General features: G+C 39.4%; 1 protein-coding gene across 1 annotated transcript in view; it reads left to right on the top strand.

Annotated features, from left to right (window-relative positions):
* LOC109914739 (myotubularin-related protein 13-like) overlaps positions 1–12,329 on the top strand; it is a 244,677-nt gene that overhangs the window by 70,564 nt on the left and 161,784 nt on the right. Inside the window, exon 2 of the mRNA XM_048607328.1 lies at positions 5,849–5,934. Coding sequence (XP_048463285.1) covers positions 5,849–5,934 — 86 coding nt within the window. The remainder of the gene's footprint in view (positions 1–5,848; positions 5,935–12,329) is intronic.

Below are 12,329 nucleotides of genomic sequence, written 5' to 3'. Positions count from 1 at the left end.
GATGGAGTTTAATTTAGATAAATACAAGGTGTTGCATTTTGGTAAGACAAACCAGGGCAGGACTTGTACAGTTCGTGGTAGTGCCCTGGGGAGTGTTATTGAACTGAGACACCTAGGGGTTCAGGCACATAGTTCTTTAGAAGTAGACAGGGTGATGGAGGTGTTTGATACGCTTGCCTTCACCTTCCGAGCATTGAGTGGATGAGTTTGGGATGTCTTATTATGGCAGTACAAGATGTTGGTAAGGCCACATTTGGAGTATTGTGTACAATTCTAGTCGCTCTGCTATAAGAAAGATGATATTAAACTGGAAAGGGTGCAAAAAAAATCTACAAGGATGTTACTGAGATGGAGGTTTTGAGTTACATGGAGAGGCTGGATAGGCTGGGACTTTTTGTCCCTCAAGTGTAGGAGGCTGAGGAGTGACCTCGGAGGTTTATAAAATCATGAGGCCATAGATGAGGTGAATAACCAAGGTCTGTTCGTTAGGGGAGGGGAGTCCAAAACTAGAAGGCACAGGTTCAAGGTGAGAGGAGAATGATTTAAAAGGGACCTGAGGGGTAACTTTCTCGCACAATGATGCATATCTGGAACAAACTTCCAGGGAAAGGGATAGAGGCAGCTACAGTTCCAACATTGAAAAGACATTTAGACAGATATATGGAAAGGTTTAGAGGCATTTGAGCCATGCACAAGCAAATGGAACTAGTTCAGTTTAGTAAACCTGATCGGCAAGGACGAGCTGGGCCAAAGGGTCTGTTTCCATGCTGTATGACTATGACTTTGAGAGCTTTTCCTGTTCTTATTCTCCTTTTGTTCGTTTCTTCCGTCAAACACCAGTCTTCATTTATTTTTTTTAAATTCACATCTTTTGTCTTATTCGAGTTCATGTTTTTAAGGTATTTTTGGTTGCCCATTCCAGTTTCATCCTCTTTCTCTGATTTAGGTTTTGCTAGTTTTACTTGATCATTAACAAGAATGTACTTTTCCTTGTCAATTTTCAATTGAGAAACTAATTCCATAACAATGTCGTCTTTGTAGCATCTAATTTTTAAATCAACCTGCAATTCATCTGCAACAGCCTTCAAATTATCTTTTATGTTAACTGTTTCTTTGATTACTCTGTAAAGGTCTGAGTGCTGATGGTAGTCATGATGATTCTCGATGAATGTAGCTAAAGTAAATGTGGAAACTTGTTTGTTAAAATTGTGTAGAGATCCCTGTTGAGACAAATAACTTGAAAAGAATTGGATCCCCAAACAACACGGGCAAAAGGAATCACTGACACAAGAACATACAAAATAGGAACAGAAGTAAACCATTCAGCCCCTCTAACCTGATCCACCATTAAATAAGATCATGGCAAATCTGTTTGTGTTTTGAATTCCACATTACCATCGATCTCTGATACCCTCGTTTCCCTGGCCTAACAAGAATCTATCCACCTCTGTCTTAGAAGTATTCAATAACCTCACCTCCACCTCCTCCTAATGAAATGTGTTCTAAATTTTCACAAACCTCAAAGAAAAAGTTCTTCATCTCTGTCCTGAAAGCAATTCCCCTAGTTCTGGACTCACCCCACAAGAGCAAATGTCATTTCCACATTTGTCTTGTCAAGGCCATTGAGAATCTTAAACATTTCAATCAAGTCACCTGCCACTCTTCTTAACTCTTGTGGAAACTAGCTCAGCATACATTAGCTATTCTTATAACTCTGTCATTCCAGATATCAATCTAGTAAACATCCTGTGAACTGCCACCTGTGCATTTGCCTCCATCCCTAAATAAGGAGAACAAAGCTGTATGTAGTATTTGGAGTGTGACCTCAAATGCATAGCATCCCTAATTTTGTTATTTTCCTCCCATAATAAAGGCTAGCATCTATTGGCTGCCTTGATTACATACTATGCCTGCATACTGCCGCCTTGTGATTCTTGCACTGAACACTAAATCTCTCTGCACCCTGGAATTCTACCGTTCTACTTCATTTACGTAATAGTCTGCTTTTTTATTTTTCTTGTCAAATGAACAACTTTACATTTTTGCACATGACAGTGCATCTGTCAGATATTGCCCACGCACTCAATCTATCAATTACCATCTGTAATGTCATTATTTCATCTTCACAACATACTTTTCTACTTGTCATGGTATTGTTTGCATGTTTAATAACTTTGTATTTGCATCTTTGCTCTAAGTCATTGATGTAAATTATAAAAGATTGAAGTCCCTGCGGGACTCCTCTTGTCATATCCTAACAATCAGACTAAGACCCAATTATGCACTGTTTCTGCTTTCCAACTAATTTTCTGTCAGTGATATGATGTTATCCCCACACGATGAGCCCATGTTTTCACAATAACCTTTGATGTGATAACTTATCAATTGCCTTCTGGAAATCCAAATACAGTACAGACTCCCCTTTATCCACAGTACATGTAGAGCCTTTAAAGAGCTCCAATAAATTGGTGAAACATGTGCCTTCATTAAACTTGCTGATTACCTTGTTTTGCTAAGTGTGCACCTCTAATCTCTTAAATGATCAATTCCAACACCTTCCCTATGACAGCTGTTAAGCAAACTGGCCAAGAATTAAATTTTTTTTTTTTGAACTGTCAAAACCAAAATCATCATAAAATGAAGAATAACCCAAAGGTAATTTTCACTTCTAAATGGTCAACAGCAGAAGCATACCCCCCGCAAAATTGTGAGACTGGCCACTCCCAGCTCAAGTATGGCACCATGTGCAAACGTGGATTTGGCCCTTGTCACTTTCACTGGCAATCTCATTCCAGTTTATGTTCCTGGAAAATTACCATTGAAATGGTGTAGTCCTGTTGAACCTTTTTCAGTTAGGTTCAGAACTACCTTGGTATATGTTTCCTGATAGTCGACTCGTGTTTGAGCAAGGCGTTGCTGGCAAGGACACTAATTGTTGCTAATTCTTCAGTAGGTGATGGTGTTCTTCTACAATCACTACAGTCCATGGGTGATAGCTAGGGTGTTGTCAAGGCTTTGACTATCTAACAATGAAGAAAAGATCAGGATCCAAATCAGGACGGTGTGTGACTTGAAACAGGCAGGTGGTGTTTCAAATTCAACTATTGTTATTCTACTAGATAGAAGAGATCACTGATTTGAGAGGTGAGATTGAAGACCCATTAGTGAGTTGTACAGTGCATATCATTTGGAAAGTACTTTTGTCTGTCACTGTCAATTGGTGTGGGAGAGAGTGAATGTTCAAGTTAATGAATTAGGTACCAGTCTACCAGGTTATTTGTCCTGGAGGGCATCATTTTGATTGTCTTTGCACTCAACTTGGCAGAGGCAAGTATTCATGACTTTTGCCTCGATAGCTGGACATGCTGTGGGGAGTCAGGAGTTGAGTCATTTGGTACAGAATTCCCAGCTGTTGACCTGCTCTTGTGACCCACAATATTTATGTAGTTGGTCTAGTTGTTTCTAATTAGTTGTGACTTATTGTGTATAATGATCATACTATTCAAGTGAGATGGTCAGATACTTTCTTAATGGAGATAGTGGTTGCCTATGTCACAAAAATGTTACTTGCCACCTTATATGAAAGCAAATCATCTTTGCCCAGTTCAAGGATTGCACTCATAAGAGGAGGACGAAGGAAATATTTCAAAGACTCCCTCAAGGCTTCCCTCAAGCAATGCTACAGTTTGGTTGGCTCTGGAAAAACTAACAATCAGTAAATTTGTCCAATCTGCAGCCTCTAATTTAACTCTACCTTCAGCTTTCTGTCCTTTCTTAAACTAAACACACACAGCCCATTGTGGATATGTCTTAATCAACCTGTTTAAGGATGTTCTTGCACACCTCTGGAGCAGGTGCGACTTGAACAGGTCTCCTGGCTCAAAGATAGGGATGCTGCTACTGCATCACAACAGCTCTCCAGAGCTAATTGTGAATATTTTCTAACCACTGTTCAAAGATGTTATTGCAAGAACCCATTGTGAATATACCTTCTTTGTTCTTTCCACCTTTTGCAGAAGAACAGGCAATTTCATGCCCATAGCAATTTCAACAGTCATGGCATACCCAGGAAATCTAATTATGTCCCCCCACCTCGAAACCTTTCTATTTTTACTTGGATTTATTGGAATATCTCTCAAATGCAAGTTTTGTAAAATTAATCATTTAGTTACAACTGATATCTAGATTCTGAAAGACACAAGGATTGGTCTTAAATGCTGGTATGGACTTGTTCAGCTGAATGACTTGTTTGTGTACTGGTATTTTCATTTATATGCACGTATTTATGTAATGCCATACTTTTTTAATTTGAAGCTTTAATATGCTTTCTCTAAAGTTGGACAATGTCTTCTTTCTACTCAGTTTTTTTTAAAAAAAGTAGTTTTGTCACTAAACCAAGCATTGAAAAAGGACTTAAAGTCAGGTATTATCTTATAATCTGGAAATCAAAATTTACTGATCTTAGACTTTAATGAAATGTAAGGGTAAAGTCACTGTAGTCTTACCAGACCGTAGGGCTGTCTCTCTTGAGAGATGACATCGTGGTTTAACCTGATGGTCTCAATGCTTCAGGCAAAGGGAGGTTGAGCAGTATATTTCTTCATGATAACCTCAGTTGGTGTGGGAATTGAACCCATGCTGTTGGCATCACTGCATTACAAACCAGGTCTCCAGCCAACGGGGCTATACTAGGTTGTCGCTATGACTGGGAGAAGTTAGAAAATTGGCTAAGAGTCTGCAGATATGCAGCAGCTGGGTGAAGGGGAGTAGGCCAAGGCAGCATTACCCCATTGAAGTTTACATGTGAAAAACTTCATGCTTTCTGTTCACTCAGGCGTATGTGCAAGGAGGAGGTTCTGCTTCATCAAGCGAGCCAAGACACAACTATGTCACCTGTTGCTTTGGTAATTGCAATCATGGCACCAGGATGCAATCATTCGTATCTGTGGCTCCATTTCCACGTGTCAGAGTTATTCCAGCTGCAAGGAATTTCCATGATATTGATCTGGCTACAATGAAGGAATGGCAATGAAGTCAGGTTTGTATGTGATGCCAAGAGCAGTTTGGAGGTGATGGTCTTCCCATGCTGTGTTTGTCCTTCTAGCTAACTGAAGTTGTAAGTTTGGAAGATATTGTCAACAAGCATTGGCTGATTGCTGAGATACGAATGTATTGTAAAGAAGGAAAGGTTCATTTTTTTCCTAAATGTTTTTCTTTGTGCTCATTGTAAAAGACAACAAATAGAATGTGAAGAAGCTCTCATTGTGAGGTTTATTAGTTCTCTGTGGTACTAACAGGGGCAGATATATTTTTAGGTAATAGGTAATAATTTGTAGTTCCTAGTTTTTCTTTGTTTTACGGGAAGGTAGTGCTCAAGAGTGGAACTAGCTGGGTAGCTCTTTTGGGAGCCAGTATGGACACGATGGATTGAATGTCGCCTTTTGTACTGTAAAATTCTAATTCTAACCAAAACAGTCAATTCTTGCAGAGATCTTACAGATTCTTTCCACTCCTATTCCATTCAAACTTCATTAACAAAGCATCTTGGCTTGCGATATGGCAATATTTGAATCTCTATAAGCAAGTTCATAGATCAGCTACTGGTCATTGTCATGGTTAAAGTTACCTTCTGCTACCAATATTTATTAGCTGAATTTTTTGGCAGGCAGATGACGTAGAGGAGTCATGAGTAGAAAATAACAGGTTTGTAAAACATAATGGAACTAATAAAGGCCCAAAACTTGATTGAACTTAATTAAAATTGGTGGTAGTTCTAGGATTTCTTTCCATAGCAAGTGGTATTATGGTAATGCATTTTCAGTTACATGTTAATTTCTTTTGCCTTCAGGTTCTGTTGAAGGTTCAGGGAAGATAATTCAACGTTTTCCACAAAAAGACTGGGATGATGCACCTTTTCCACAGGGAATAGAATTGGTAAGTACATAAGCTCATTCATTTTCTAACTAGTCCTTAGACTTTTCTTTTTACAGTCTGTAGCCTTCATGCGGCCAATGTGTTCTAGCTGTGTTGGAATGTAAATAATGTTTTGATGAAGGAGACTGTGCATTGGAGTTTTGATTTGATCTGAGAATGTAAGCATTGTTTAAAGTTATAGTAAAAGTTGTTGATAACAAAATTTTGTCCCTGCTTTCATTGGAACCAATATTTTAAAAATACACCACAATGATCCACTGAATCTGGTCCAAGACCATCACCCTGCCTACTATGATCATTTGTAGGATGCTCCTCATGACTCCACTTGGCATCTTAGAGATCATCAAATAAATAGCGAAACTAGAAATTCCATATTGTTATTTTCTGTCATACCGAGAATATAATAGTAATCGATGATCTAATTATCATTCAGGATAGAGTGTACAAATCTTCATGCAAATGTGGACTGGTTGGACCCAAGGGCCTGTTTTCATGTTGTATGACCCTAAGTGAATAGGGTCACAGATTATAAATATGGTCAAAGGATAAAACTATGGGTTCTATTTGAATGCATGGAACATTTACAACAAACCATTGAATTGACTCAAATTAAAATAATTTTTTATGGTCTGGTGGTCTTGCAAATTGGCTGCAAGATGACAAAGACTAGGACCTGAATATTCAAGGGTATATGGTATTTAGGAACAGTGGGAAGCTAGAAAAATGTACAAGTGTAACCCTAACTAATTAAGTTTGACATTGGTAGAATACAGAGATGCCCTTAATTCTACAGATAAAGATGTAGAATTATTGTGGGTAGAGATGAGAAATAATGAAAGTACTGTGTTGCTCGTGGGACTGGTACATAGATCCCACAACAGTAACTGCACTAAAGTGGGGTATAAAGGAAGAAGTAATGGGGACTTGTGAGAAAAGAATGCCAATTATTATCGGCAGTCTAATTTGCATATGGTTTGGATGAATCAGATTGTTCAGCTTGCTCTTGCCACTGAGTTGGTATGTTTTCAAGGTAGGAGTGGCATGTTCTAGAGCCAACCGGAAAGCAGAGTGCATTAGATCTGGTGATGTGTATTGAGACAGGATTCATTAATAACCCCACAGTGAAGGTGCCCCTGGGAAGCAGTGATAATATGATCGAATATTATTTTCAGTTTGAGGGAGAGAAGAGTGAATATAATTTCTGAGCTAAAGTAAGGGCAATTTTGAGGGCATGAAGACACCTGACAAAAGTGAATGAGGAAAGTAAGTAATGGAATAGGTCAGCAGAGATTAAAGGAGATATATCAGAATCCTCAGAAAACGTACATTCTAGTGAGGAAAAAAGGGACTCCAAGGCACAATGCATCATGTATAACTAACTGAAGAAGTTAGAGATGGTATCAAATGGAAAGCATAAAAGGGACATTTTTGGGTTGGCATGATATCACAAGTGGAGTTCACTGGGCTGAATTAAATGACTTTTTGGACTTTAAGGAATTTGCCAACGACATGATGTTGATAGAAATCTGTACAGCGTATCCTTACTTAAAATTGGGATTGCATTTAAAAAAAAATCTTCGGTTGCAGGACATGGACACATTAGTGCCAAATCCAGCAGCGCAATCTGGGGCTTCACTGATGATGTAATGATGTAACTTAGATGATGTCAGAAGGAACACAATTATTTGAGAATTGGCCAGGAAGGGATGTGAAAAGGAATAGCACTTTAAATGAGGAGAGAGAGCATTAACATAGATAATTTTAAGTCAAAAAGTGCTAGGTGATGACCGAGTGGTGTTGTCTCTGGGCTAGTAATAAAAGATCTTGGTAATGTTCTGAGAATCTGGGTTTGACTTCCACCATGGGAAATGTTGGAATTTGAATTGAATAAAAATCTGGAATTAGAAGTCAAATGATGACTATGGAACATCATCGATTAGAATAAAAACATACCAGTTCATTATTGTCCTTTTAAGGAATGAAAACTGCCTTTGTTACCTGGCCTGGTGTGGCCTACAAGTGACTCCAGAAACACTGTGATGTGGTTGACTCTTAACTGCGTGGAAATGGCCAAGCAAATCATTCAGTTGTATCAATTATCAGAAAGGAGCAAGGGAATGAAACTGGACAGACCATCTGACATTGACTAAGGTTTCGGAAATGGCTACAGCAAATACAGCTCTATTGACCCTGTAAAGTCTTCCCTACTAACACCTGGGGTGAGCGCCAAAATTGGGAGACCTGTCTCACAGACTAGGAACAGCCTGATGTAGTAAGACTCATGAAATCATGTCTTGCACACAAAATCACCACCATTCCTGGGTATGTCCTGTCCTAGCAACAGGACAGACCAAGTAGGAGTGGTGGCTCAGTACTTTACAGTTAAATAGGAGCTGCTGTCGGGGTCCTTAACATTGATGACAAATACCATCAAGTCTCATGGCATCAGGTCAGATATAGGCAAGGAACCCTCCTGCTGACTTCCCCCTCCCATTGCTGCCCCAGATGATGAATCAATGCTCTTCCATGTTGAACAGCACTTGGTTGCTAGGAGGAGCACAGTGTGGCTCGGCAGTACTACTACTGTCTGGCTTGGTTGAATTCTAAAAGACATGTCTGCTAGACTGGTTCTGTGGAAGTTAGCTTCACATGATCAGGAAGGAGAGATCACATCCAGAGTGAGAGAAAGCCCAAGTGAATATATGGTTCAGGGAATTTGGAAGCCATATGGGAAGAGATACTTCTTGGTTTTTTTTGGCTGAAAGGTTTTTTTAAACTGAATGTCTTAAAGCCCAAGGTCAGGGGCTCAGAACAAAAATGAGATCACAGGTCAACCATAAGTTCATTGGTTGGCGATAGCTACTAATTTGACTATCAATAATAAGTTGTTTTCAATTGAAGACAAATAGGGGAAACATTCACAGGTTACAAAATAAAAGACCAGTATGAAATTCTTTTTTTAAAAAAAAAAAAAAATCGAATTAAGAACCAAGTAATTAAAATAGAGATGACAGCCAGGTGAACTGTTGTACCTGCACGATGTGGGAGCTGTGGACCCCATTGTGGTTCATAATGACCACATCTGTAGCAAGTATTGGTTGCTTGAGGAACTCCAGCTCAGAGTTGATGAGCTGGAATCTAAGCTTTGAACACTTTGACTCATCAGGGAGGGAGAGAGTTATTTCGGGAGGCAGTCACATCACTTAGATTGGCTACCTCGAAATTGGTCAGTGCTCAGGGACCGCCACTGAGGCAACAGAGGGATTCGGGAGGTAGTACTGAAGGAGCCTTGCCCTTGAGCTTGTCTAACAGGTTTGAGATTCTTGCTTCCTGTGAATGTTTCCCCCATTTGTCTTCAATTGGAAAGCAACCTATTATTGATGGTCAAATTAGTAGCTATTGCCAACCAATGAACTTATGGTTTACCTGTGATGTCACTTTTTTGTTCTGAGCCCCTGACCCTGGGCTTTAAATCATTCAGTTGAATGTTGCTAAGTTTGCTGATGGTACAAAGACAGGTGGAGGGACAGGTAATGTTGAGGAAGCGGGGAGGCTACAGAAGGTTTTGTACAGGCTAGGAGAGTGGGCAAAGAAGTGGCAGATGGAATACAACATGGGAAAGTGTGATGTTATGCACTTCAATAGGAAGAATAGAGGTATAGACTATTTTCTATATGGGGCAAGGCTTTGGAAGTCTGAAGCACAAACGGACTTCGGAGTCCCAGTTCAGGATTCTCTTAAAGTGAACATGGAGGTTCAATTGACAGTCAGGAAGGCAAATACAATGTTCGCATGAGTTTCAAGAGGACGAGAATACAAGAGCAGAGATGTACTGAGGCTGTATAATGCTCTGGTCAGACCATGTTTGGAATATTGTGAGCAGTTTGGGCTTCTTACCTAAGGAAAGATGTGCTGGTGTTCGAACGGATGCAGAGAAGATTTAGAAGAATGATCCCAGAGATGACAGGCTTGCCATGTGGTGGATATTTATGGATTCTAGATCTGTACTCGCAGTTTAGAAGGATGAGGGGGAATGTGATTGAAATTTAAGAGGACACTGAATGGCCTGGATAGAGTGGACTTGAAGTGGATGTTTCCATAAATAGGAGTGACTCGGACCGGAGGGCACAGCCTCATAGTGAAGGGAAAACCCTCTGGCTGAAGAAATTCCTCCTCATTTCAGTTCTAATGTGTGGAGCTCATTGCTGCAGAGGGCTGTGGAGGCCAAGTCTTTGAGTGTATTTAAGATAGAGATAGGATCTTGATTTGGTATCATTGATGTAATCTGCACCCTCCTGGTCCAGCATATCCCTCGCTCTACCATTCTGATCAAGTTAGGTTTCAACAGTTGTTCAATGGTAAGTGCAGGAGGGCATGTCAGAAGAAGCACCAGACGTAACTAAAAATGAGATGTTAACCAGGTGAAGCTACAAAACACAAGCTGCAAGTTATAGACAGTGAAGTGATCCCACAAACTAAAGATCAGATGCAAGTCCAGCGACATCTATTCATGAAGGTGGTGGACAACTAAATAACTCACTGGCAGAGGAGGTTCCACAAATATTCTCACCTTCAATAATGCAAAAGATAAGGCTGAAGCATTTCCACTGCCATACCTGGCAAATGGTGGGAAAACCTTAACATTCATTCAAACCAGCATTTTTAATACCCATGCCAATTTTTGAGGAACCATTTAGTGAGATGTTAGTACACTGTGTAGGACCATGATCAAAAATGAAAGTGACATCATAGTATCCTTACTATGATGAATATGAGAACTCAGTTCCCAGAGGCCATTCCTTTCAAAACAATTCAGCTGAAGTAGTGGTGGGAAAATTAGCTCAATTTACTCATTAAGTTATCAGTACAAACAGTTAAACCCAAGGTTCCAATTTTGTCTTAAACTTTTTTAGTATGTAATGCGTAATGTGGATATAAAATAGTTGAACTCCATAGCGTAACATCCACAAACATGTAAAGAGATACCATCAGACTCTTGATGATGATGATTGAAGCATATTGTGACGGATATCTTCATAATTGGGACAAAGGGCTGGATTTTCTGTTATTTACTACCAGATTATGTATGTGAATCTACTGATCAGTCTATGATCATGAGATAAGAGGTCCATTAAAATTGATCAGGAGAAGATTTTAGGGCAGAAAAATGAATCCTATATATTAACCTATATGTCTCTGATGCTGGAAGGATGCTTAGGAGCAGGCAGAGAAGCACAGGATTGTTTACAAACTTAACAAGACAAGACCATTAAAAGGTTGGTGAAGTGAATTACCTGGTAGATACTGAGAAAACTGTGTTGAAACATATTAATATGATACAACACCACAATAGAGAAGAAGGTGAGAGGAGCAAGTGTGTGAAGTGGTAAAGAATAGTGGAGGATGTGATAGACAGTGAAAGTGAGGTAAAAGGAGACAGACAGTTCACAAAATGAAGCTTCTGTCCAGTTAGCCAAACCTCAAATGCTAAACAACATTTTTTTACTTGGAGGAAGGACAACAGGATCTAGTGAGATTACTTATTGAGTTCAAGGAAATCTGTAGAGATAACCAGGGTGTACAACTTTTAGCCACTCGTTGTGGATGTGGGGCAATCTACACCAATAGAACAACATCCATATCATTTTGCATCCAGGACAACAAGCTCTGGTTAAAATAGAGATTTATTATATATATGGCAATTGCTTGGTTGGACCTACTCAAAACTTTTGCAGTTCTCCATTGTGTTAGTTCCTAGACCTGACGGACCAGTAAGATTCTGCATAGGTTACAGGAAGGCCAGTGCAGTGATGAAAATCAATTCGTATCCAATTCCTCAGTTAGAGGGTTGTTTCGATAGGGTTGTAGTGTGTCATTGCTTACTAAAATGGATTTATTGAAAGGATACACTGGCAGGTTCCATTGATGTCAAGAACAATGGAGATATCAGCTTTTGTTCCCAAAGAGATTAGATTGAATCGTTCATTCAGGTTTAAAAATTCTGTTTACTTTCCAAAGACTTATGAACCAAGTCATAACTGGTGTTCCTAATTGTGCGGTTTACTTGGAAACTGTAAACAACGACACCTATGGAGTACGTGTGAAACAGTTGGAAGCCTTAAAACATAAAGATTCCTTCTCTTGCTGGGAAGGATAACATGATTGAACAGTCAAGAATATAACAATATGGGATTAAGAGTGTAACAAGAAGCTGTGTAGATTTTGTATAATGGATGGATGAAAATGAATAATGTATGACTAGATTTGAGATTTTGTTGTAAATATTTTCGGGTTACATTCTATTTGGAAATGATGTTTTGTGTTTCAAGGGTGGAGGCATGTTGTGACATATGGCTATATCGAAGTACTCTGGGGAAAAATTGGAAAACATGGAG

This window comes from Rhincodon typus, chromosome 17 (genome assembly GCF_021869965.1).
Source record: "Rhincodon typus isolate 14 chromosome 17, sRhiTyp1.1, whole genome shotgun sequence".
NCBI classification, from domain to species: domain Eukaryota; kingdom Metazoa; phylum Chordata; class Chondrichthyes; order Orectolobiformes; family Rhincodontidae; genus Rhincodon; species Rhincodon typus.
Note: the sequence above shows the minus strand (reverse complement) of the source record. Positions and strands in the feature narration are given on the sequence as shown.